At 46.9% G+C, this 26,814-nt stretch overlaps 1 protein-coding gene across 1 annotated transcript in view; it reads right to left on the bottom strand.

Annotated features, from left to right (window-relative positions):
• The window catches only part of TMX3 (thioredoxin related transmembrane protein 3), a 234,054-nt gene that overhangs the window by 176,690 nt on the left and 30,550 nt on the right, over window positions 1–26,814 (bottom strand). Inside the window, exon 4 of the mRNA XM_086965544.1 lies at window positions 7,114–7,237. Within this exon, the coding sequence (XP_086821670.1) occupies window positions 7,114–7,237 (124 nt within the window). The remainder of the gene's footprint in view (window positions 1–7,113; window positions 7,238–26,814) is intronic.

Here is a 26,814-nt window from a genome sequence, read left to right as displayed (position 1 = left end):
TCTGCATTTGCTGTTTTCGGCGGTGGCGAATAAATCTACGTCTGAAGTTCCCCACCTTGCGAAGAATTCTCCTAGTACTTCGTCGTTTATGACCCATTCGTGGTTTTCCTGAACCAGTCTGCTCAGTGCGTCTGCCTGAACATTCTGCACACCTGGCAGATGGGTAGCCGTTATCGTCAGTCCTCTGGCTAGGAGCCAGTGCCAGATCGCCTGCGCCTCCTGTGACAGAGTGCGGGATCTCGAGCCCCCCTGCTTGTTGAGGTAATACATCGTGGTGGTATTGTCCGTCTGTACAAGCAGAGAGTTGGTCTGGAAGGACGGAAGAAAGGCCTTTAGTGCCAAGTGAACAGCTCTGAGTTCCAGGAAATTGATGATATACGTGGCCTCCATCGGTTCCTTGAATCTGTAGGTTCCCGGAGTGCGCCCCCCATCCCAGGAGAGAAGCATCCGTCACGACAGTCTGCGAGGGAATGTCCTTGTGGAAGGGAACCCCTCTCAGGAGATTCTCCGCCGAACACCACCACTTCAGAGACTGAAGAGCATGCAGAGACAGTCGTATCTTGTCGTCCCAAGATCCTTTCCTCTGATCCCACTGGTCTTCCAAGCACTCCTGCAGCGGTCTCATGTGCAGCCGTGCGTGTGGCGCCAGGAAGATACAAGAGGCCATCGATCCCAGTAGAGAAGACACCGTCCTCACTGTTGTAGATGGAGTTGTCACAAGAGCCTGAGCCTTCCGAAGGAGAGATAATCGTCGCTCTTCCGAAGGAGACACGCTTGCTGACAGCGTATTGATGGAGGCTCCCAAGTACTGTATGCATTGGACCGGAGTCGGGACAGGCTTGGCCATGTTGATGTGCAACCCCAGTTTGTTCAAGAGAACGCACGTCTTCTGGAAGTGTGCTCGCGCTTCCGAGAAGGAGGATGCCTTGATCAACCAATCGTCCAGGTATGGGTAGACAAACACCTTGTTCTTCCGCAGGTGTGCTGCTACCACTGCCATGCACTTCGAGAATGTTCTCGGCGCAGACTTTAGTCCGAATGGGAGTACTGTGTATTGATAATGATTGACGCCGACTTGGAACCGCAGGAACTTCCTGTGTTTGTGTGCAATGGGCACATAGAAGTAAGCATCCTGTAGGTCTATAGCACATAGCCAGTCTCCCTGTTGCAACTGAGGATAAATCTGATGCAACAACAGCATGCGAAACTTTTCCCTGCAAATCCATTTGTTTGCCTGTCGCAAGTCCAGAATGGGCCTGAACTCGTGCTTGTCCTTCTTGCGAACCAGGAAGAACCGGGAGTACAGACCCCTTCCTCTCTGGGACAGAGGTACGTCCTCTATCGCCCTCTTCCTTAATAGGATATCGGCCTCCGCCTGGAGCTCGCGCAGCTGAAACTGCGAGCTGACCGGAGGAATAGCCGGCGGCGGGCTTGTGAACCAAAGACTGTATCCATTGCAAACAATATTCAGCACCCACTTGTCCTGAGTAATTTTTCTCCACTCTGCCAGAAAAAATTGAATGCTTCCTCCTACCGGAGTGGGTAACAGATCCGGGGGAAGTAGGTTCCTAGGGCCTAGACCCAGCCTGGCCCTTGGGCGCCGGAGAAGACTGCTGGCCTCCTCTGCCCCTCTGGCGCTTCTGGAACGGCTTACGGAACTGTTGTTGTTGTTGCGACTGTCCCGAAGCTTGGCCACATCCTCTGCCTTGCCCACCGAACCGCCGTTGGAAGGGGCGGTACGATTTCTTCGTGTCTTTAGGCTTCTCCAGGCCCACAGCCGTGAGCGTTTCGGCCTCCGCCTTCATGCGGGCCATCTCATCATCCGCATGCTTCCCGAAGAGGGTCTCTCCAGAGAATGGTAGGTTGGCTACCCTCTGCTGTGCGTCCGGTTTCAGGGACGTAAGGCGAAGCCAGGCGTGACGTCGTTGGTTAACTCCATTGCAAAACCCATGAGCTGCCAACAGGGAAAAGTCTGCTGCAGCGCTGATCTGGTTCGCCATCAGCATACCTTCATTCAGCACTTCCTGGAAGTCCTTGCGCTTCTCGCGAGGTAAATGCTCCGCAAACTGCTGGAGGGAGTCCCTGAGGGCGTGGTCGTAGCGTCCCAACAGCGCCGTGGCACTCGCAGCCTTCATTGAGGTCGCCGACGTTCCACATACTTTCCTCCCTGCTGAATCCATCCATCTAGACTCCTTATCCGGGGGAACCGTGGATGACGGGGTGGTGGCATGTTTGCGGGCCGCCGTCACAATCACAGAATCCGGAGGGGGTTCCACCCTCAGAAAGGCCAGGTCCGAATCGGGAGCCCAGTACTTTTTCAGTAATCTCGATGGAGCCGCCTTCGTCACCGCAGGGGTGAGAAAAAGGTCCATAGCCGGTTCCTCCAGGCCCGGCACCAGGGGCAGCAGTGGACGAGACAGGTGTTTCTGATGCAATGTCTCGAAAATGACTGAAGTCTTAGGTGTAGGCACCGTCAAGGATATGCCCAACTTCGCAGCGCCCCTTAAAAGGACATCATGGAACGCCACCAGGTCATCAATCGGAGAAACCCTCGTGTCTGGTGACCCCGACAAGGTCGGAGAATAGTTCCTGGTCCCTGAGGACCTCATGTGAGAGCGAGAGCCGCGCCTCCTATGGTGGCGTCTCGACCGCGTGGGCGATCTGTGTCGCGATCTCTCCCTCCTGCTAGAGTGAGAGCGAGATCTGACAGCCCGTGGCTGCTCCACCGGTTTCCGTGGTGGGGTCTTCCTTGGCTCCTCCCGGGGTTTAGGTTTCGGTGTCCCCCTAGGAGGTGTAGGCAAAGGAGGTAACGACGTGGACCTCGGCGGAGGGACCGGAGATATCACCGACCGAGGAGCCGGCCCATGCGGTGGAATCGGTGGCGGTAGAACGCCTGGTGGAAGTGGAGGGTTGGTGGGAGGGACCTCCTTGGGTACAGGCGGAGGTGGCGAGTTAGGCCGAGATGTTGTGTACACCACTGAGTACACCGAGCCCGGTGATCCCTTAGGCGAAGGGGGCTGAGATCCAGCCCCTTCAGCAGGTGATCGCTTCCTCTTGCGTCCTCCACTAGAAGCAGTCTGACTTCTGGGGCCACAATCCCTCTTGCGCCGTTTAGGAGAGGCGGAACGACTCCTAAATGCCGATCTCTTCCTTCTCGACGTTGAGCGTCGTTTTTCCGGCGTCGAACGTCGCCTCCGCGACTCCGGTGTCGAACGCCGCCTCCGCGACATCGACCTCTTCCTCCGTGACGCCGTACGTCGCCTCCGCGACATCGAACGTTCCGTTCTCGACGACGAGCGTCGATTCCTCCTCCTTGAGGCCCTCGACGTCGAGGAGCCCCTCGACGTCGACCGGTGCTTCGACGGCGATCGGCGGTGTCGCCTCGACGGCGAGCGCCGATGCTTGTCACATCGTCTCCGACGTCGATGGGAAGACTCCGACGTCGACGATGACTATGACCTCGACGGTGGCTTCGACGGCGACCTCTCCAGGTCCTTCGACGTCGAGTCGTCACGCCGTCTCGTCCCGGAGCCCCGGGGAGAAGGGGAACACACCGCCGTCATCCCTCTCGACGTCGTCGTCGATGCAATCGACGTAGACGGAGACCGGGACGGAGACCGGGACCGTTTGCTGGTCTTCCTGCCTCTGGGGAGCCCCCCAGAGGCCTCAGCAGAGGCAGAGGGAACCTTCCCAGCCTGCCCAGACCCACCTGCAGCCTGCAGACATCTCTCCTCAAGGCCTGACAGCCTAATCTTCAGCCTGTCCCTCAGAGTCAGAGCAGTAAACTGCTGGCAGATGACACAGTCTTCAGGGACATGATCTTCAGGGAGACAGGCGATGCAGACGTCGTGTGGATCACTCTTGGCCTTCTTCCTCCCACATGCTGGGCACTTGTCAAAAAGACCAGGCATTTTAGAGCCCTAAAACGCCTGAAACAACACCCAGAAGAGAAGAAAAGCACCAAGAAAGCTAAATTCAAACACTTTTAAGCACAAAAGTGTCAAAAAAATCCAATAAACCCTTGAAACAAGGAAGAGCTCAATGCCAGGGTCCTGTTAGCAGGAGCCGGAAAAATAACTGAAAGTAGAGGGACCTGCTATGCATTCTGGGATACTGGGAGAAGTTCTGGAAAGTTCTCTTAAAGGCACAGTATCCTATTTTAAGCCACATAATGGCAGCCTATGGGGCTTGTCTGTCCATGCCTTCCTCTCTATCATTCCAGAGTCTTTTACTGGTGGAGGCAAGTTTCTCTATGATAGAAACTTGGCAGGCTGTGTTGTGTGTGGTGTTATTTGGTGGAATTTCTAGTTGAAGTACTGGACAGTGTAGCCTGTGGTTATAGGCTGCATTATTTGTCTTTAAATTCTCTCTTAAGTGTCTTTGCAGTTTCTGCATGATTTGACAACTTAAGAGATTATTTTTGATTGCCGGGGTCCACGCACATGGGCGGGACTATTCACTAGATTATGACTATACACAGAGATCCCCTACTACAGAACGTGTTGTTTCGCTGATCCGTTTTAAAATTTTGCACCTTCAAAAAGGGAATTGTTTGTTTAAACTGGTTTGATTTTTATGCTCCTGAACTTGTTGTTTCATTAGTCACTTTGAAATATGTGTGCCTTCAAAAAGGGAATTGTTTGCTTAAACTGGTTTGATTTTTAAGCTGCTGAACTTGCTATTGTTTCACCAGTTGCTTTGAAATATTTGTGCCTTCAAAGAGGGAACTGTTTGCATATGGGTTTGATTTTTATGCAGCTGAACTGGTTATTGGGTTGCCAGTCACTTCGAAATATTTGCAGCTTCATGCACAAACCAAACAGCCATAGTTTGATTAAACTGGTTTAATTTTTGTAAGCTCTTGCACTTGTTTTTGTTTGATAAGCCACTTTGAAATATTTGAGTCTTTATGCACAAACCAAAAGGGGGAATTGTTTGTCTAACCTTGTTCCATTTTTGTATACTGCTTGACTTATTTTGATAATTTACTTTAAAAGTATTTTCACCTCAATGAAAGAAGAAAAGGGGATTGTTTTAGAAAAACACACTTGTGTACACTACAGGACTGGTTATTGCTTTATTATGTACTTCAAAAGTATTTGCACTTTTGCGTTGCTTCACCAACTACAATTTGTATAGATTCTGTCTTTAGGTACTTGCTATTATGCTTTGGTTTTATTCCACAGGACTTGTTATTTACGGTGTTGTTTGCACTTGTAATGTTTATGCCTTAAATCTTGTAATCAGCAGTATTTACACTACAGACATGATAAATACAGACAAACATCTGCATCAATGTTCTGAAGCATCCAAGCAATTTTAATCCTCAGCCTCAGTTGCCTGCCTGTTTTTGTCCTGCCTACAAAGAAAGCCACGATGGATGAAATTGCTTCCTCAGTTCATTTTTAATATTATAGAGTGTTTATTATCATGCACAAACCCGGACAGGTGCAAGTGTGTGGCATGCCGTTAATTCACACCAGTTTATTTCTCTTGGAGCTGGCAGGATACAGAGTTATATCTCAAGTACTCCTTGTGTATACTGTGAATTGAGCCATTGATATTGCAGGTTTGGGGTTGTCTTTCAAATTTTCAAGTTATTTTCAAACAATGTCAATTCTAATTCAGACCCTATGTAGTTGTTCTTTGTTCTTCAGCGATAAGCCGTTCCTGAGACAATAGGAACACTCCTTAGCATGGTTCTGATTGCCGTCTCAGTTAAATAATCTGCTCTTGACAATAATGATACAAGTGGTGCAGCTTATATGTTAACAGTGTTTCTGACTTTCTTATTAGAAGTTTTGAGCAAGACAAAATAGAGGCATTTCTTCAAGTGTTGGAGGTTTCAATTAAAAATATAGCAGATATTTTGGCATAGGACCAAAGTGATAGGTGGTGGACTGAGGGGGCCTCCATGTACTTCGTGGGGGCTCCCTCAAGTGTTGTTACGCCACTGGTGTTTCGCCCCATGTTGGGCTATTTTTAAGGTTTGGAAACACATAAAAAGGGGTCAGTAATGGTTTGTTTTTGAGGGGTTAAGTGGGTTAAAGTTTCAGTAGTTCAGGCTTTGTGAACATCTGTTGTACAAGGAAATGAATACACTACATATGTTTATGTACTTTGTTTGGCCTTTGTCAAGTAGCCGATGAGGTCTGGAAAAGGCACAGGAGAGATTTGCTTTGTGCTATTCTTCTGCAGTCTCAACAGAATCACGGGCAGCAATCAGACTCTGGAGGGCAGGTGGAAGGTGGCGAGGGTGCGCAAACATACAGAATGGAGAGCAAGCAGAAAGGAAGTAGAAACAGCAAAATAACCACGGAGGACAGAAGGGAGGTGGTAGGGGCATGCACACTTGGAAAGGAGGGCAGGTGGGAGGTGGGCAGGGAGAGGGGCTGCAAGCTGACCAAAGCTGAAAATGATAATCAAATCCCAGATTTTCACTGTATACACAGAGGCTAAAGAGACGTTATATAATCTTCCCTTACATTAAAAAACACTCTAATTAATTGAAACAAAACACAAATGACAGTTGTGTGATAATAAGATCTTGGTTTGCATTAAAAAGAAATTAGAAATGAACTGTAAAACTACATACTTTAAAGTGACCTTTATTATAGTCGACTGATGAAATGAGATTAAAAAACGAATGTTTAAAAACAAAAACAAACAACCGGAATTAGCTAGTTCTAGTTCAGTGAGCCAACTATAACTTGCACTCCGCCACACAAACTTGTCATGGAGGAGCAGAGTTATTAAGGTTGAAAAACTGAGATTTCCTAGGGTGGGAGAGGTCAATCTTCCCTGCTGAGGTACATGATGCCTCCTAATTGAGGTGCACAGGAAAACGAAGGAACTGAATTGTATATTGTGTTAGCCTGGTGCCCAAAATGTGGAGCAATTGACCACCTATGTGTTTCTTGTTCTTTTGCACTGACTTTTTATGTATGGCTACGTTTCAGTAGCTAAAGTGCTGATTTGTACATGTTCTCCATGTTTTGTGAATTATCCACCATAAATGATTCCCTCAGTATAAACAGAGTACCAATGTGTTACAGCATAAATAATTATGCAGGTTTTCGTAATCGATTAAATATATACTTGTTAAATACTGACCAGAATGAACAGTGGCATCCATTTTCCCAACTTTCACTGGAGACCCACTACTTTTCATCTCTAAGCCAACTTCAAGCCACACTGGTTCCAATTTCTTGCAATGACCACACCAAGGTGCATAAAACTAAAAAGGAAACATCAAGAGTGTTAATCGTGATCCATATCCTCATGCAAAAATCTATTACTGGAGTAAATGTTTAACAGATTTTTAAAAAAAAAATGAAACTTGGGCAAAATGGCTATTATTTCCTAATACATTTATTTTAAATGGGAATGGTAAATGGCTCCAGTGAATATCTAAAGAAATATCATTTCCAGAAAATGTCAACATGGACATTAAACACTTGAAATAATGCAACATAACCAAACTCAGTAAAGCTTTACATCACAGCAAATAAAATCAAAAACAAACTTGGTCACTAAAAGATCAAAACAAACATTTTCATGTACATTGCTTCTCAGGGAGGAATCTTTCATATTGGGAGAGGTATCAAACTAACCACTTCATTTGAGCTCACTAAACACACTATTCTTAATTGCCATAATAATCCTGCAAAGCAAACACAAAGATGATGAACGGAGAGCTGAACCTTTTCAGACACTCGCCCCAGTCACAAGTCGGGGTTGAATCCATCACCAGTGTTTAGCTCACTTAGCCACCCAGTTCAGACCCAGCGATATGCAAATCATTCTTGATCCTGTGCCTCATGGAAACAGTCCAGCCTAAACTGCCAAGCCAGGTCTTCCCTGGACCGAAACAAGCATCCTAGGACCGGTTTCGGGGTAACACCCCTCATCAGCCAGGCTAGCTTAAATCCAGTGCAAAAGTGAACAAGAGGCCCACGTCTGGGCATAGCCTGCCAACTTAGAGCGAACAAAGCAAACACAAGGGGATGATGGACAGAGCGCTGAAACTTTTCAGACACTCACCACCAGATGTAAGTCCTGCAACCAACATGCAAAAAAACGGGATAAAGTATCCTCAAAATTCAAAAAAGTGTATTTCTTTAAAACAAGGAAGCATTTCACCTTAGAACATCAGATTAGATCTCTGCTTTGAGAAGTATTTATTTAAAAATAAGACAGTTTTTAATCAAGCACTGAGAAACATTCCTGCCCCACCCTGATGACAATGCTAATCTTGAACTAAGAGGCAAGACATTTGTCATGTGTATAAGTGGCCTATATTCTCATTATACAAAGTGCAATTTCAATTGCTACATCACAGGCTATTAGGTCAAGCACGATAGAGGTTTTTGTACAGCGCACATCCTGAACGTACATAGCTGAAGGCGCTCTCACATGAGGTCTTGCACACTGATCCCAAAATACTTGAGCAGTTGGGGCAGGGGAGAGAGGAGAGCCGGCAAGGTAAGGTACCCGCCCAGCCATGAAAACAAATGTATATCAAGGTGCTAAATAATTTTCAGAGAAAGCGAGTTAGTAAGAGTAAGTGTGAGTTTGTTAGTCAGTGAGAGTGTGTGTTTGCGTGGGAGAGTGGGAGTGAGAGTAAGTGAATGTGTGAGAGTGAGCATGTTTGAGAGAGCGTGTATTTGAGAGAGAGCGCATGTATTTGAGTGAGTGAGTATTTGAGAGTGAGCGTGTGTGTATTTGAGAGTGAGCGTGTGTGTATTTGAGAGTGAGCGTGTGTGTGTTTGAGAGTGAGCGCGTGTGTGTTTGAGAGTGAGCGCGTGTGTGTTTGAGAGTGAGCGCGTGTGTGTTTGAGAGTGAGCGCGTGTGTGTTTGAGAGTGAGCGTGTGTGTGTTTGAGAGTGAGCGTGTGTGTGTTTGAGAGTGAGCGTGTGTGTATTTGAGAGTGAGCGCGTGTATTGAGAGTGAGCGTGTGTATTTGAGAGTGTGTTTGTGAGAGTGAGTGAGTCGGTGTAGGAGTAAATGAGCCCTTTCAGACTTTGTGGCAGTTGTTCTGACATTTTCTGTCGTTTCAACATGCAACAACAGAGTTGCGTATAAAAAGCTGCACTCCACTAGAAAGTTTTAAAGTTCTAGTATCAGATTTATGCTAACAGGTGTCTTTATAGCAGGAAACTAAAAACAAACAATGTAGGTTCATTTAAACAGAACCAGGGTTGTATATGAAAACGACTGCTGTGACTGGGGTGCGGAGGCCACCTCACACCCCTAGGGCTCCAGTATGACGGCGCCTGCCATCCCCGCGAAAGCAATGTCAGACAGTAATAAAAATGGACCTCTCCGTGTAACTAATGTGAAGCATAACAACACTAACTATAATCAACATATCGTTTGTACTTCTAGGAAACGGGCCTGTAACAGCAAACCTGCATGCTGAGCACAGCAAAATACTCATCAGGTTGCTGCTTACTTCCAGCTCAGCGTTCACAATAAAGACCGGTGGCTCATGTCCGGTCAGAATAATGAACAGGACACGCCAACCGTGACTAATAATCTTAGTGACAAAGCTCCTTGTTTTCCTAACTCGGCAATCTACTGGCTTCCCTGGCTTAGTTCCAGGAGCATGAGGAAAAAAAAGGCGACAATGCATACTCTGCTCTCAACACCCGTTAGGCTCAGAAATGGAGAAAAAAACACGAGCAAGCACTAACAACAAAGGATTCGGATTTTAGATGGAAGAAAGGTTTTTCAGAGAGCTTGTACAAAGTGAAGGATAGTGCAGCAGGAGTCCCCCATACAGAAATAAAGGCCCAGGGCAAAAGGCAACTGTTTATATGTAACTGTATATATGTAACTTGTTAGCGTGTTTAGTGTATCTTGTGTACCTTACCTGATTCTTTTGGAAAGCGCTCCGACACCTTTGGGTAAAGTTTGCGCTATATAAAACTGCATTAAATAAATAAACTGTGCAAGGTTCTATTTAAAGAAGGAGGAAGATTCTAAATGAAAGCGAAGGGGGATGGAGGGTCTTTAGCAGCAGTACACACTTTCATCACACAGGATCGAAGCAGCTTTGGGAAATACAGGAAAAACGTGTCTTCCTCAAGCACAGAACAAACCAAGGACGTCAAACGCATGGAGCAGCTGTGACGGGCATGAGCAGAACAGGTACATCACAGACAGCAGCAGTGCAAGCTGTTCTGCAAAAGGAAAACACAGCAAGGGAAGCAGCAGTGCAAACTTCAATGACACCGAAATGGAAAGTGTTCACACGCAGAAACGGGAATTTCATGGCGGAAATCAGACTATATTATTACTTGGATGTGTAAAGCGCAGTCTGCTACCCACCGGGCGGGCCTGGCACTAATATTCAATCCTGCCCACGGAACACCCACCACACCTAATATAAGCAAGTCGGATGTCCGGGCTCAGGACCTAAATTCAGCAACTACAATCCGTTGTCACTCTATTCGCCTAGGAAATTGACCCAGCCTCATTTGCAGCACATTCAGTTCTTATACCAAAAACCATCATGTTGGCAAGTTTTGAACAAACCGACTCATCCAAAAACTGTACTTTCAGACCTTCAGAGCCTCATTATATGACATTTCATATGTACAACATGTAATTCTTTGCATCAGTCATGAACATTGGCGTTGGTTTTAGAAACATTTCTCCTCTTTGACATGATCCTCTTTTAAAGTCTCTTCTACTAGACAGCTTACAGTCTTTGGATTGTTAACTATATCTTGGGGACCATTCCAAACACTAGCAGTTTGCCTAAAACACGCTGACTGTTTGCCACTGGTTGCTTTATCTAGTCATACTCTTTTTGTATTTTGTTTAGCCCCCTGGGGCATTCCCTTAATGTCCTTTTAATTGGATGGCTGTCTTGTATCCCTCCACTGTTCCCATTCAAGGAACCAATATTTTTTAAATTTCTTTTGGCACTCATTGAGAGTGCCTATTTTTTCATGCTCGCTCCCTCATGTGATGCTAATCCTTCAAACATCACCCCCACGTGTGCTCCATGTTACTAACTATGCCCACTTGCTCCCTCCCTCATGTGCAAGCATATCCTGCTAAAACATGATACATACATTGCTTTCTCCACCCTGTTAGCTTCTTTCCTTTTTATTTATTCCCCCAAATCCTAACTGCTTCCTTCGCCACGAGCTCCCTCCACTCTCTCCTCTATTCCCCCACCCTTTAATGTTTACAAAACTAAAGTGTTCCATTTTGTGTTTTTTGGGAGCCCTGTAGCTGTTTCTTATTAATTTTTTTTATTCCACGTGGAACATCTGCCAAGTTGGATCAGTAAAAAAAATAAAAGGAAATGGGGAGCTTGCCATTCCATAGGTGTGGCCTTGCCCGTTTATGTAGGTGAGCGCATATCGAGTGACGTGCCAAGAGCATCACAACACATACACACACTCAGGTATCCCCGTTTCAATTGTGACAATGCTGTACTGCATTGGCAAAAAACACTGACATAGCCAAGAAGTCAATAGGGCCGGACCTATTGGCTTTGTCAACGATTGTTCCTAAAGAATGTAGGCTATTTCAATGGTGCCATCGACTAAAGGAGGCAGAACCAAAGGAGCAACCATTGAGATCAGGTGGAGTCTTTGTAAGCAAGTACTAGTTTTGGCCAAAATCCCTCAAATCCCACTCTTGGGGTTTACTGTATTTACAGGTCTTAAACCAAACACCAACCAGCACTACACCCATACCTTTTGAGTGACTATCATTAGCCGGGGTTCGACTAATAATTCACTATCATGATATAGACATAATTATGTGGTACTTGTCTCCTACAACACTTTTACGGATTAGTTCAGGCTAAAGCACTGGCCAGCAGTCCAGGGTCAGGACCAAGTTCCTGTGCCTAAATGCACAGCACCTTATGGAAAATAGCTGCAGACGACAGTTCTTCACTTCTGTCTACAACCCTAAAGTTCTTGGACTTCCAGCAACATAAAAAAAGAACTGCAAATAGAAAACTACTTAACATTTTGCGCTGGGAAGGAGAGGATTACGTTTAAAGATAGCTGTGCATCAATTTACTTTAAAATAATCCCTGCAGCAGTCACATGCGGCCAACTCACTAAGTACCCAATGCATAGCAAGCCCTCTATAACAGAGGAAGGATATGTGAAGAGTCAGATAACTTCCTATCAAATGACCTATTCTCTTGTTATTGCTAACTGTAATAGTTTTCACTCTGCAAAAAGCTACAAATACTTTTACTGGTACAACAGGCAGTCTCTAATAGGCTGAACCAGTGAACAGAGAGGATAGCGGTAATAGAGGGTATTACTGATATTTTACAGCATCTTTGCCCACATGTACTTTAGATGCTATGGTTGCCAAGGCAAAATGTCCAAAACTTTCTTTTATCTATGTTGCTTGTAAACTCTCCAAGCTTAATTATCTCAAGAAGTTAAGTTGCATGTTAAATACTAGTTCACACACACTTTATTTCTTTTTACTTTACTTGGTCAGGGGTGTGACCGCACCTTTCCTGTTTGGTTAAAGAATACATTTTGTGCCTACTTGTTCCTCGCTTGTGCATCTCTTGGACAGGCAATGTGTCAGGAAGACAGCCTTTTGTCCTCTGTGCTGGGAAGAAGCTTACTGTGCCTCATGACGAGCTGAGTTCGTCATGAGCAGCGAAGGGGTTAAAGGGACATCTTGCTGAAGTCTCTTAAATGTAAAATCCTAAGTGAAGAGTAGATGGACTTTATAGACCTTTTTCCAGCTTGTACTGCCACTCGGAATCAAGTCCTGAATCAATTCCGTTGTGTTATTAATTTTAGGTCATTATTTGAACTAGAAAAACTACATCAGATATAAAATGGGTGTAGCAGTTAACTCAATTTGAGAACAGACACACATACCCAACCAGGTATGGTGAGTTTGTGTTTAAGATGTACCCAAACTGGTACTAGATAAAGCAGATTCGCAAAGAAAATGGGTACTAAATGTACAGAAGTTTGGCAGAGTCTATGTCCTCTGTTGGGGACATAGTAGATGGCTTTGCCACAGAGGTATGAAGGGGACATTTTGAATATGTTTGTACTTATGAGTAAACAATTTTTGGGAGAAAGGAGGGTTTGGAGGAAGTTGACCACATGGAGTTTGTTCAAGCTGGCTTCCGTGCCTGGTGCAGAATTGTGAACTTTCTACATTCTCCCTAACTGGATGTCTAGAACTCCGGGTGTGAGGATAGTCAAGCTTGGCTTTAACTACAGATCTGCTACTGCACTATGCAATTCAAAAACACAGATTGGAGAGCTTTCTGAGTGGTCTGAATAGCGAAGAACATGTTTCGTCTCCCTGCTTAATGTAGAAGAGATGCTCAAGTCAAAGTGTAGGTAAACCTCTAAAGCAGGTTCTTAGAAATGGTGATCACAGTGAATAGGTGGAAATAGAAAGGATTCACCGAGAGACAATACATCAAGGCGAGCCATGTGACTTAGTCATAAACAAAAATCCTTGAGATTTGTTATTTGTAATTTAAAAATAGTTATTCTCATACAATCACAAGATGCCTCTCGTTAAAAAAGTGATAATGGAGCAGGTAAATATAATTAAAGCATTTGCGTTGGAGAGAAATTTGATCACAAAGGGTGTGTCTGAAGTGGTGAGTGGGACATTCAGATATTAAACAGGCTGGTATAGGTCTCTGTATGTGGCAGGAAACAATTGAGAAGACAGGTTACTTTTTGACTTGATGTTCCCAGTCCCTCCAAGAAGACCTCAACAAAAAAGGGTGGGTGGAAAGCATCAAAAACAAGCGGTAGGGGGCGTGGCCAAGATGGAGGAGTAGAAGGACGTGTCCTTCCCGAGCTCCCGCTCCCGGCCAGGCCCGAAGCCCCCTGAACTGAGCATTTTCTCCCCCCCTGCCTACCTGGGGAAGCGGAGCTGCCTGGGGGTGTTTCCGGTCGCCGCTGGTCTGGGGTCCGAACTCGCCGTTGCTGAGAGCCATGAGCGGTGCGGGCGGCCCCGGAGCCCCGAGGTGCTGCAGTGGAGCGGGCCAGAGCCGAGGCACAGCTGCTGGTATCGAGGCGCCTGGCGGTCCCGAGGTCCGGGCTGGGAACCGGTACAAGTGGGGTCGGTGACCCGGCGGAGGCGAGCGCCGGAGTCCGGTGTGGGAGGAGCAGAGCCCCGAGGACGGCGCCAACCCTGGTGCCTGCCTGCCCCTGAGCCCGCCCCTCGACCAATTGAGGCCGCGGCTGCGGCCTAGACGGAAGGCGGCAGTGAACGGACATCGGAGGGGCAGCTCCGGCGACAGGGAAGAACCCAGCGCAGCAGCGGTACCCGCAGCCCACCGAGCTGCGCCTGTGACCCCCAGCTACAGTGCCCATAGCAGCGCATCCGGGGCGCGGTGCCAGGGAGGCTGGGATAGCTGCAGATCAGGAGGAGACGGAGACGGAGCGGGCGCCCCCCCGCCCCCCAGGCTCCTCGGAAGAGGTGAGGAGGCAGCAGGTGGGGTGCGGAGACGTGCTGGGGGCCCAGGTGTGGCAGCAATTGACCCCGCGGACTGCATGGGGGCGGAGTGAGGCACGCAGGAGGCAGCTGGAGCCCAAGGTGACACCCGGTCCGGCAGAGGGGCCTTACTGGGAACCCGCGCCCCGGACCTTGGCCATTTGGGGCCTCCCATGGGCAAACAGATGTTGGGGTAACGGCGGAGATCGCCGATCCACGTTGCAGGCTTGGGGTGACCGAGGAGCGGCAGCATTGGCCTGGTCAAGGAGAGGCCTACCCGGTGGAGAGCAGACGGTACTGTTGCGTCACGGCAACCTGGGGGCAAAGTAGTGGAGCTGTATTGGGGACTTCTCCGGCCCGTTTGCAGCTTGGGCCCCTGTGGAGACGCGCGCTCGGTGCGGAGGGGCTGAGGTGGAGGCTGGTGGCCCCGGTGCTGCGTACTGGGGCATAGTGACTGGTCCTGTGAAGAAGGGGCTGGGTATTGAGGCGAGTCAAGCACGTACAGCGGGCCAGCAGGCGAGATGGCCGGACAGAAAGGCAATAAAAAGGGGGACCGCACTCTCCCTGAGATGCTTAGCAAGTCCCAAGGCAGGGGCGACAGGAACCAGACATCGCCAGGGGCGTCCGGCAGCTCCCAAGTGGTGAGCAATGGAGAACCCCCGGTCACCAGGTCCTTTCTAGAGACCCTTTTTGGGACGCTGAGGGAAGACTTTCAAACCCTGAAGCAGGAAGTAGCAGGGGAGGTGCGTGAAATACGCCGGGAAGTGGATGGCCTGGGTGAGAGAGTGGCCTCGGTTGAAAGCTCCACGCAGAGACAGGACGAGGAGATCTCGCACTTGCAGCAGGAGGTGTTGCGCCTCAGAGATCAACACCTGGATCTTCAACTGCACAATGAGGATTTGGAGAATAGGTCGCGGAGGAACAACATACGGGTACGGGGGGTGCCGTCCTCGGAGGAGAATGCTGGCATAGTCGAGTACCTGCAGGAGCTATTCCGGGACATCCTAGGCGAATCGGAGGACTTCCTTATTAGAATCGACAGGGCTCACAGGGTGGGTCCGCCGAGACGAGCAACGGGGCCCCCACCAGACATCCTGGCCTTCCTACCCGAATTCCCGGTGAAAGAACGGATCATGGCCGAAGCGAGGAGAAAGCAATCGATAACATTCAGCGGTCACCCTGTGGCCCTATATCAGGACCTCTCCACGATTACCCTTCAAAAGCGCAAGTCATTTAAGATAGCGACGGACTTCCTGCGACAGCACGACACGCCCTACTCCTGGGGGCACCCTTTCCGCCTCATTTTCAGATGGAATGGGGAAACGCACCAATTGAGGTCCCTTCAGGACACCTGCGAAGTGTTGGGAATCACCGCGGAAGAGGAGGAATCTTCCACGCCACGGAGGCGACGCACTACCGAGGAGGGATGGCGGAGAGTCTCGAGGCGCAGGACATCGACTGCATCACGGAGACCGGGCTCGCCCACCATCAGAGCTGGGATGGCAGATGCCATTCAGACGATTTCCAGGGACACGGCAGCAGAAGGTGGAGTTGCACTGACCGCGTAACATGGCTCCGGGGGGAGAATGACACTGCATCACTGTTGAAGCTGGCTTGGGGTAAGGTGGGGGTGGGGGGGCGGAGGGGAGGATACTGGTGGCAGGACGTCCACTGAGGTGCTTTACCACGGACTTGTCCGATATGGGCAGGACTGGGACTATTGATTCTAGGTTTTGGGGGGGGGTTGTTGTGGTTGGGTGGGGAGGGGGAGTTCGGGGACCAAGTTTGGAGAGGGGAGGGGGGGGAGTTGTGGAGTTGGGGACTGGGGGGAGAGAGGGGACATGTTGAAGGGGGAGAGTTAGGGGCTTCCCTGTCCAGTGCTTTTACAGTATCTGCAAGTAGTGGTCCAGACACACATGTCCACTTGGTAGTCATTGAGATGCCACGCAGTCTAATCTACACACATAGCCAAAGTAGTCCCGACCCTCCATGGCAGAGTTAAAGATAGTCACCCTGAATGTTAAGGGGCTGAACAATCCCACGAAGAGGAGGGCTGTACTTTCACTATTGGAACACTCCCAAGCAGACATCTGTTTACTTCAGGAAACTCACTTATTGGCCGGCGACTGTCACAGGTTAAGGTCCCGCCATTTCCCTACGCAGTTCTTTTCCTCCAACACAACCAAAACGGCTGGAGTTGCCATTCTTTTGTCCAAAGCATTCAAGGGGGAAGTCCTGCACAAATTTGTAGAACAAAAGGGGAGGCTCTTGGCCTACAGATTTAAACTGGGAACCCTGGTATTCACGGTAGGCACAGTTTATGGCCCGAATGAACAACAAGATAGATTTTTACGCAAGGCACTAGAGGATATCACAGCATCACCAGATATACATATTATATTGGGAGGGGACATTAACCTGGTCTTGGACTCTTCAAAGGATAGATCAATGCAGCGACACCCGCAGACTGGGGAACTCTCGCAAGCGGTGAAGGCGCAGCTAATTGATTCCGACCTACACGACCTCTGGCGCGAACTCCACCCCACCGACAGGGACTTTTCCTATTACTCACACGCACACAAGACATACGCCAGGCTAGATCACCTACTGGTCTCTGGACCGGTCCGTAACTTGGCTACCGCCTCAGAAATGGGTGTCATTTCTCTTTCGGACCATGCACCGGTATCGGGGACCTTTCTTCTCCCGCAGGGCTCTGCCCGCGGGGGAGTCTGGCGACTCCGAGATACACTCCTACATAAAAAAGCAGTAGTGCAGAGTATTATGGACTCAGTGAAAGATTTCCAACTACATAACTCTAACACTGATACTTCACTATCGACTCAATGGGGGGCCCTCAAGGCGGTAATACGGGGAGAGTTCATAGCAATTTCCGCTGCGGACAATCGCGAGAGGAAAATAAAACGAGATGAGCTCACACAGAAGGTCAGGGAGCTGGAACACGTACACCGTCGCACTGGGGCTCCGAGAGTTTGGAAGCAGTTGAAAGTGGCTAGGAAACTCTTGTCCTCATTGGACTTGGATAGGGCGGAATATGCTGCGCTACGCCTAAAACACGCCTATTACACAGGAGGGGATCGCTGTGGCCGCCTCCTAGCAGCTAAACTGAGAGTAGCACATCAGAGTCGCCAGGTGAAAGAATTGGCGGGGAACGCGGGTCAGGGGATTTCAGGCGACGAAGAAATTGCTGAGACCTTCCGTCGATTTTACGCTGACCTGTATGCGGCAGAGACCGCACACATGGAAGACCCGGATGATTACCTTGATTCGGTGACCCTATTGTCCTTGACCCCCGAACAGGCAAGCTATCTTGAGAGAGAAATTAGGATTGAGGAGGTGATAGCAGCGATCTCTAAGCTCAAATTAGGGAAAGCCCCGGGCCCGGACGGTTACACCGCCCTCTTCTATAAAACGTTCAGCACGGCACTGGCTCCGATCCTGACCAAACTGTTTAACTCCTTTTCTGATCCAGGAGCCATCTCTCCAGACCTCCTGCAGGCAACAGTATCGGTAATTCCTAAACCAGGGAAAGACAGGAAACAATGCGGCTCATATAGGCCGATCTCCTTACTAAACGTAGATTTGAAAATCTACACGGGGATCCTAGCAACAAGACTAGCTCAGTACCTTCCCGGCCTGATTGAACCGGATCAGACCGGCTTCGTGCCTGGCCGCCAAACTGTGGACAACACTAAGAGAATAACACACATTTTAGAAAAAGCTTCGCGTATTCCGGGGGAGAGGATGTTACTCTCAGTCGACGCAGAGAAAGCGTTTGACCGGGTGCACTGGCCCTACCTCGAACGGGTGATGGCGCGGTTGGGAATGGGGGAGAAATTCCGGACCATGGTGTTTAACTGCTATAAATTCCCCTCTGCGACCGTGCGAGTGAATGGCTGTGGTTCCCGGCGATTTGATATCGAGGTGGAACGAGACAAGGCTGTCCTCTCTCTCCCCTTCTCTTCGCGCTCTATATGGAGCCCTTCGCCCAACGGGTTCGGCAGAATGAGGCAGTGACTGGGGTGCGAATGGGCGGTTACACCCATGCCATCAGCCTTTATGCGGACGATGTACTTTTTACATTGGAGAACCCAAGACAGGCCCTACCTGCATGTATGGCTGAACTTAAAGCTTTCGAGAATGTGGCGAGCTTTCGAATGAATGTTGAAAAGTCCACAGCCTTGGACATTTCCCTGTCGTCGGCGGTAAAAAGCGACCTACAGGGGCTCTTTCCCCTACGTTGGTCACGAGATCGGGTACAATACCTGGGGATTGCGCTAGCCCCAACATTGCAGGCCATGGTTTCCATTAACTATGAAGCGATGGGTGTGAAGGTGAAGGAGGAACTTGGGAGATGGAACAAAGGGATGATCTCCATGCTTGGTAGGGTAGCAGCGGTCAAAATGACCGTTTTGCCCCAACTCTTATACTTATTCCGAGCACTACCTCTGCAGCCCCCCAAGGGTTGGATTCAACAGATGCAAACCGAAGTGTCCCGCTTTGTGTGGCAGGGCCGTAAACCCCGAATGCGTCGCGCCCTCACAACCTTAGCACCAGAAGCCGGAGGACTAGGAATCCCTGATCTCCGCAAATACTTCCAAGCATCACAACTGCGTTACTTGGTAGAGTGGAGTAGGTGGGAATCCGATAAACACTGGCTCTTCCAAGACCAAGCAATAGCCGGACGCCCCTTACAGGAAATTCCATTCCTTCGCAGGCCACATCGCCCCCCGAATCTCTATGCTTCTTATATCACACGAGTGCCGCTAAGAGTGTGGGACGCTACCAATCGCGCTTTTGAACTCACCTCGTTTCCCTCGCCGTTCACACCGATCATAGGCAATCCAGATTTCACACCAGGAACGGAACAAGGGGCCTTCTCCCACTGGAGGGATAGGGGCTGCAGGGCACTTTTCCACATGTATGCTGCGGAGGGGGTGATTTCCTTCCAGGACTTTAGAGATGAGTACTAGATGGCCGAAACAGAACGCACGAGGTACTGGCAGGTTCGACACTGGGCCTTACAGCCGAGTGTTAGAGACTCAGCAGATAGGAAGTTATTGCCATATGAAAGGTGGCTAATTACCCGCACCTCAGACGCCAAGCTCATATCGGACCTATATAAGATGCTCCAGCTCCCGTCCTCCCACTTCCTTATTCCAACGTTCCCGGCCAGGAATGCGGAACTGGGGAGAACACTTAGCCATAAGGAGTGGGACCAAATTTCATACAGAGCGAGGCATTCGGCTTACCACGTGGGCCTCACGGAAACCTTTACCAAGGTTTCCACCTACTGGTATTACACCCCGGAACGATTGCGTGAAATGAACAGGCTCCTTAGTGATAAGTGCTGGCGCGAGTGTGGGCAGATTGGTACACTAACACACATCCTCTGGGACTGCCCCGTACTGCAAACCTACTGGTCAGAAGTGATAGATGACATTGATGCATGCTTTGAGATTGAACTGCCTCGATTTCCAGCGTACACTCTGCTGGGTCTCCCTAATGGCTTAATGTACCCGCTGGAATCTAGGAGGGGACGGCAGATTGCTATTATGCTGGGCTCGGCTGTACAAAACATACTGATACACTGGCGCACACCTACCATTCCATCTCACACAGGTTGGCTTCATAGGTTGTGGCATGTTCTGGGGATGGAAAAGCTGTCTCTCACGTTAGCGGGAGATGTTACTGGTTTTGAGGAGCTGTGGCAGCCCTTTCACTCGCTATTGGCCACGGAGTTCAAGGAAATTACATGCCCTAGATACCTAAGACTACTGAGGCTTACGCCGCCGTTGTGAAGCACTGTTCCGCTGGAGGGAAGGAGGCACGACCCCAAGGGTGAGACTGTGACCAGGATGGATTACAAAGTAGAAGGTTTGTTTCCACAATACGCAGCACTGGGCAGGGCGGGTGGTGGGGAGGGGAGGGTTGTTGGGGAATATTGTTTACTTACGGAGAGGTACAGGATGGTACGTGGATGCTCCTTCTCCTCGTTTGCATATTTCCATGCAAGAAGCAGGATACTGAGGCAGCCCCCAGGGCTGGGACATAAGAACTCCAATCCTGGGACACTTCCTGCCACTGACATTGCATATCTATGTGTTTGTTTTACTATGCAGCTGTACCTTTCTAATAAAATACTTTAAACCTAAAAACAAGCGGTAGCCTTTGATAAACCTGTTTTTTTTTTGTTGAAAGATGGCTGAGCGATCAAGAATGAGAAAGGTCCAGGGGGAAGGATACCGTTCCAGGCCATGAAGCTGGTTGTGTAGCATGCCTAGAGAAGGACATACAATGTTGTTTTGAATACATTTATTCGTGAAACTTCAATAAAATATTGAGGGCTAGAAAAATCCACTCGCCAGCTAGCATTTGTGAGCCAGATTTAATTATTATGAGCTATATTTAGGTCCTACTTGCCCTTTCCGGCGAGAAGGAAGACAAACCGACTTCTGAACTCGGTCTCTGAAAGCAGAGCAATTCAATGTGACATGATAGCAAGATTTAAATTGAATGAGCAATAAAAATGCCTCACATTTGCTCACAGAGGTCAAGTGCATTACAGTTGGTCGAGGAGATTTTTTTAAAGTTACTAGACCTGCAGATCTATTAACAATTTTTTGACTTTGAGCCCTAGTATGACCAAAACACCCAGTATTTAATAAAATGCCTTTGCTTTGGTCAAATTCCAAAATTCATGAAGGGAAACATCTCACCTCACGACTAGTATATAAAAATACCCTCAAATACTAACCCAAAACGTAGCAAAAGATAGATCTGGTAGATTCCCCTGGTAAGGTTTTTGCAAAGGAAGTTCTAAATTGCCTCACTACTAGGTAAACAACAATAATTTACTATCAACTTAACAATCCGAATTTCCCGAACACTCGTCGTCTGGATAATTTATCAGTATTTTTACTGAAAAAATATGAGTCATAAATGAAAACTCATATGTCCAGCATTTACTAATTTCACAACTGCCTTCAATACTGCCGACAGATCTACATGATGGCGTGAATAGCCCTCACTAAACATTCCAGGCCATTTATTAATGATTCTAGTAGCATTACATACAGATACATTGTGTCAAGATTTACTAGGATCTGGAGTAGGCCTGTCAAAGAAAAATCACTAAACCTAAAAGGTCCTAAACAGGTTTGTATCTTAACTCCTCTACTTTTTTCATTAAACATTCATCATCTTCCAACAATTTTTGTAACCGTTTCCTTAGTTGTTGGGGACAAGCTTTATATACTTTACTTTATGCAGCTGATATCAACGCGCTCGACCAAACACCAATAGGTCTCCTGCAAAGCCTCCAGCTACTTTATCAGTACACAGAAAACATTAAAACACCTTGTTTTCAAAATAAATGTAATGTGCATCGTTTTGGTGGAAAACTGGAAGGTTCCCTTGGAAAAGTTATAAAGTTACACCTAAATGGGAATTGTATTGACACAAAATATAGCATATAACAAATATACAACATAGTAGAAGAGACCGCATGTGCAGGACGTGCCCCAGTGCCAGAACGACAGTCACTGAGGTTGCCAGTGGAGCACAGGGTTCTGGAAAGCTGAGACAGAGAGGTTACCGATTGGCTGGGGACGGAGTGGAGAGCGGGTGCTGGCTCCTCTGAGTAGGGAACATCACGGGTCAGGACAAGCCTGATACTGCCCTGAGAAAGGATGAGGGTGTAGGACTGGACGCCCACACAGAGCACCCAGCTTGACCCATTTTGCGACCTCAGCCATTGTTCACCGGGGACAACCATACCCGGTCCATAGGACGATTGTCTCCGCACCACAACAGGCCATTCTATGTTGATTAAAGAAACTCCTGCAGTAGGCACTCCAAGACTGGGGGCATCTCAGCACCCCATGGAAACAATCTGGGACAGAAGGAGACAACCTATCAGTAAGGATTAGGGTCCTCTGACAAGATATTCCTCATCATCAGTGCAGTTAATGCAACCCATGATGTGTTGGAGGGCAAGACAGATCAGCTGTAAATCTACTTAGGCCTTGTAAGAACTGGGGGTCTCTAGTTGGCAGAGGTAGGTACCACTGTCCAAATAGGGACCCTTGATTCTAGTCAGGGTAAGGAGGAAACCCTCTTAGATAACCCCTGCTCACCCTCTAGGTAGCTTGGCACGAGCAGTCAAGGCTATTCAGGAGGCAGTGTGTAAAGTATTTGTACCAACACTCACAGTAACACAGTGAAAACAATGCTTTCACACAAAAAGTCCAGGGCTAAACACAGTGTCTTTAATGACATGGAGGGAGGTGTGAACTCTAGTGCAAATGTGTTGGGATGGAGATACAACATTTGTCATCCTAAATGTGTTGTAATGCTGTGTCATTTTATCTGCTGAATTCACAATTAACTAGTACAAATGATAAGTGATTATATCGAATATGGCACAACAGCATCCACTGTTGTTGGGGGAAGTAAAGTGCACTAGCTCATAAAACTGGTTATCATTAGAGGATGTTTTCAGCTGATTTTTGAACAGCAGCAGCTAGTGATCATTGAAACTGAAGGGGGTCCAATTTTTATGGTGTGAACAAGTGAAGCAAATAACTTGACATTTTTAAAACGTGGAGTCAAATAGTGCATTATAAGCAATTTTTCCACAAAACCGTCCCAAAAAACAAACATTCTGAATGGGCACTCGAGAAATATCCAAGTTCTTTTATGGGGTGGCAACTGAGCGTGACCACACTCATAAGTTTTGGAGGTTTGCCTGCTCTAAGATAATTTTAAGAAAATGGTTGCAAAATGGTCCCTCTGTCCAGCACAATTTCCCTTAAAACTTCTACAAAGCCATAAGTGAAAATGAAATTAAACTTTACATGGTCTATCATTTACTGTAGCATCAATCTACAATTCTACATTTCATTTTTTCCATCCAGCCCCCTTCGAACAAATTCCCTTCATATGTCAATGACATATGAAGGGAATCTGTTTGGAGGGGGCAGGGGTGTGGAATTCATATAGCCAGGCACCCAGGACATATTGTTTGAGTTCAAGGACAACAGGTTTTCATGTTTATTTTGCGCTTCAGACAAGAAGGCCCAACCCCCTGCAGCACAAACCCCTGGACTACCAGGTTACAGTACCACATTATGACTCAGGGAAGGGCATGGTCTGCAGTTAAGGCAATATTTGTGTCCATATGTTAATGCTGTTCAAACTTCTATTTAGGGTTCATCGATGCAAAGCCTATATTACTAGGGTGAGCACTGTAGGAAAATGCTATAAGCTTGGACTTGTACACATATTTTCAAAGTTTAACAATATGAGGCTACGTAAAACATTCCCAGAATACTCTGATTTGATGTATATATTTGCAGAAGATTGAAAGCAAGTGTGATGATTCTTTGCTTTCAAAATAAAATGTTGATAAAAAACTTGAGTAGGAAAAATAAACGTTTTGCTAAACTACTGTGAAATGTTAGGTACCATTTCTTTGAAGTATCATTTAGTAAAATGTGTTGATGCACGCTAGCATTTCCCAAAAACATTCATAATGGAAAAAAATCACAGTAACCAGTTTCAACAAGATTATGGGAAACATGAAAATAAAGTAGCAAACTAGCACTTGTATAGATTCGACAGTGGTGGTCAGTCTTTTGGTTTTGACAATGCATGTTTTGTTTTCACATGGTTTTTGTAAAACTTTATTGTCGTGGGAGCTGCTGGGCCATCCCCATGATAATAAACATTGGCAAAAGCAAAAATATTATTGGCTAGCAAAAAGCACATATTGCCACAGTAGTTCCTGGCACTGAACAAAACGACTTTATGTGTTAATATGCTTCTTGTGAAAGAGCAGAATGCGGTCACAGTGAAGCCGGGTGATATAGAGAGAGAGATAGAATTGTAATAAAAACAATAAGTCTTGGATAACCAATTGAGGAGACAATTCTTAAAGAAAATCACAAAAGTGCACCCATGGTATGTCCTTGCATTAGTGTACATTTACAGGTTTCATGAATTCACAAGAATTTACAATAGTAGGGCAGGAAATTGTTCTTCCAGAAAATATTTGTAAACTGCATTTATGCGCAAGCCAATATGCATGTGTAAATTTGCTCACTCATAAACTTGTTGAGCGTTTACAAGTTCACATTCCCTCCAACCACTATTTCTCAACCCTAGAAGAAGTTTTGCTTCTGGCCTTGTTAAGAGTAGAATCCATCCTCTCTCAGTATGGTTGGAAATTTGAGATGAGCTAATGGAAACCCCTAAAACATTCAAAATAGCTGGTTAGCACGAAAGGGGTTTTCAACCATGGAACTATTGCTTACCTCTATCTACAGCCCCAGTATGTATATCTGCTGAAATGTAGCAAAATAAGGAAATTGCTAGTATTCCAACCCTTCAACAGCATCAGCCCTGGCATAATCAGAGAGGCTACTATCAGAGCACTTGTGTAATGAGATTGCTGCCATAATTTGTCACCGCACTACATGGCACCAAAAGAACAAGTGGACTTATTTACAGGGCGAATAGATTAACGACACAATCTGTCACGTGGACATGTAGATCATTTATAAAATTCCACACCTGTGGTCATAACTGAGAATCTCTCTGAAAGGGGTAGGGTGAAAAACAAAATAAATAAAAATGAAGAAACACACATAGATTTTACATTCTCGGGCAATCCTTACAGTAACAGAGGTAGACATTGTATAGGCTTCTGCAGCAGTGATATTGCTTAGGTTATCTAGACACTTAAGCTACAGATTAGGATTTCAGACAGTAATACTTAATGTCACTCAGATATATATATATATATATATATATACACATATACATATCCACAACGAAAAGCGGATACCATTGGCTCATCTATGGCGCTGCAGGTCAGTTACAACGGCACAGCCACGCTGGATCTACATCAGCCACAATACTTCAAAAAGAAGTCGGACTGCATACTCAAGTCAAGGTAAGTAATTTTCTTTATTACATTAATCCGTAGTATCAAACAATCATCTTGCAGATACCATTGAATTCCCTACGAGTTTCAGTCTAACTAAGACCTTGGTCACGAGTAGATTCAACATAATTTGGAACAGCTGTTAAGAGCCAATTCAGATTTCATCATTTCCAGTTCTCTTCTCCCGCAGAATTCTGGTATGTGTAGTGCACAAGGTGAATCGATAGTGAATATAAAAAAGTTATTAAGTGTGACTTCAAACAATACAATACATAACATTACTAAAACTTTAAGGAGAGGATGTTATTTCTCAAGTTTACACAAACAACATGCCAATTGGAATGAGATTCCCAACATGAATATTACCGGCAGTACTATGATCATTGAAATCCTTCGGAGTTCCTTGCGCCTTTTGCCTAATCTGGGGTCAGTGAGACTTGCTGATTCCATCCCATCCTATGAAGAGTTGGGCGAAAGGAATGGTGCAAGGCTAAATGGTTTTCAAGAAGAGATCACTGTTCATCATGAATAAGCTTAGTAGGCCCCAAAGTCCATTGCGGTCACTCCGATAGTGCACAAAATGTTCATGATGGCAGAGACTTCATGAGCATGCCATCATACAGCATGCTAGATTCAGACTGCCTGACCATTGCTTAGAGCAAGGATAGACATATCGTTTTTAACACCCATCTCAGAGAGCTGCCCCGATCTGTGAATCTTTAAATTTAGCAACTTGAAGAACCAGGCAAGAAATGAAGACAGGATCACTATCATTTGTGTGCATTATACTACTGTCTGTACTAGTTTTGTAAACTGGGCCAGAACTGGGCCAGAACAGCAGCACCCACGATTGGCTACTCTGACATGGCATCATGATAAATCCCGAGGCAAACAAAGCCTATAACTGATGTCTAACAGATGCTAAGACACAAACTCTACAAAGAAAAATCAAAATGCAAACTGCTCCTACAATGTGTACACACTTAAAGGTGCAAATATTTTTCCTCATACTTTCATTTAAGTGTGAATTCCTGTTTTTAAAAGCCTCAGATTTAAACACCAGAGAATGAAAAATCTATCCCCTTGTCTACACTGGAATGAGCCATTTTGGAGTAAGATGATAGACTGGATTCCTTTACTAGACAGCACTGAAGAATATCCCACTTGTAAGTACACTCTCTAACACAGAGTTATTCAAACTATGGGCGACGCCATCTCAGGGGGGCGCGCACTCCATAAAATTTCACATTTCATTGTTTCCCACGAGGGAGAGGCAGAGTGGAGCTGCAGGGGCCCTAAGAAGGGTTGAAGACCATCAACTCCTCATTAACATGCAAAAGGTCTTCAAAAGACCTGTGAAGTACTCGGGTGCGG

Source organism: Lissotriton vulgaris, chromosome 4_1, assembly GCF_964263255.1.
Source record: "Lissotriton vulgaris chromosome 4_1, aLisVul1.2, whole genome shotgun sequence".
Taxonomy (NCBI): domain Eukaryota; kingdom Metazoa; phylum Chordata; class Amphibia; order Caudata; family Salamandridae; genus Lissotriton; species Lissotriton vulgaris.
This window is presented reverse-complemented; position numbering and strand designations above follow the sequence as displayed.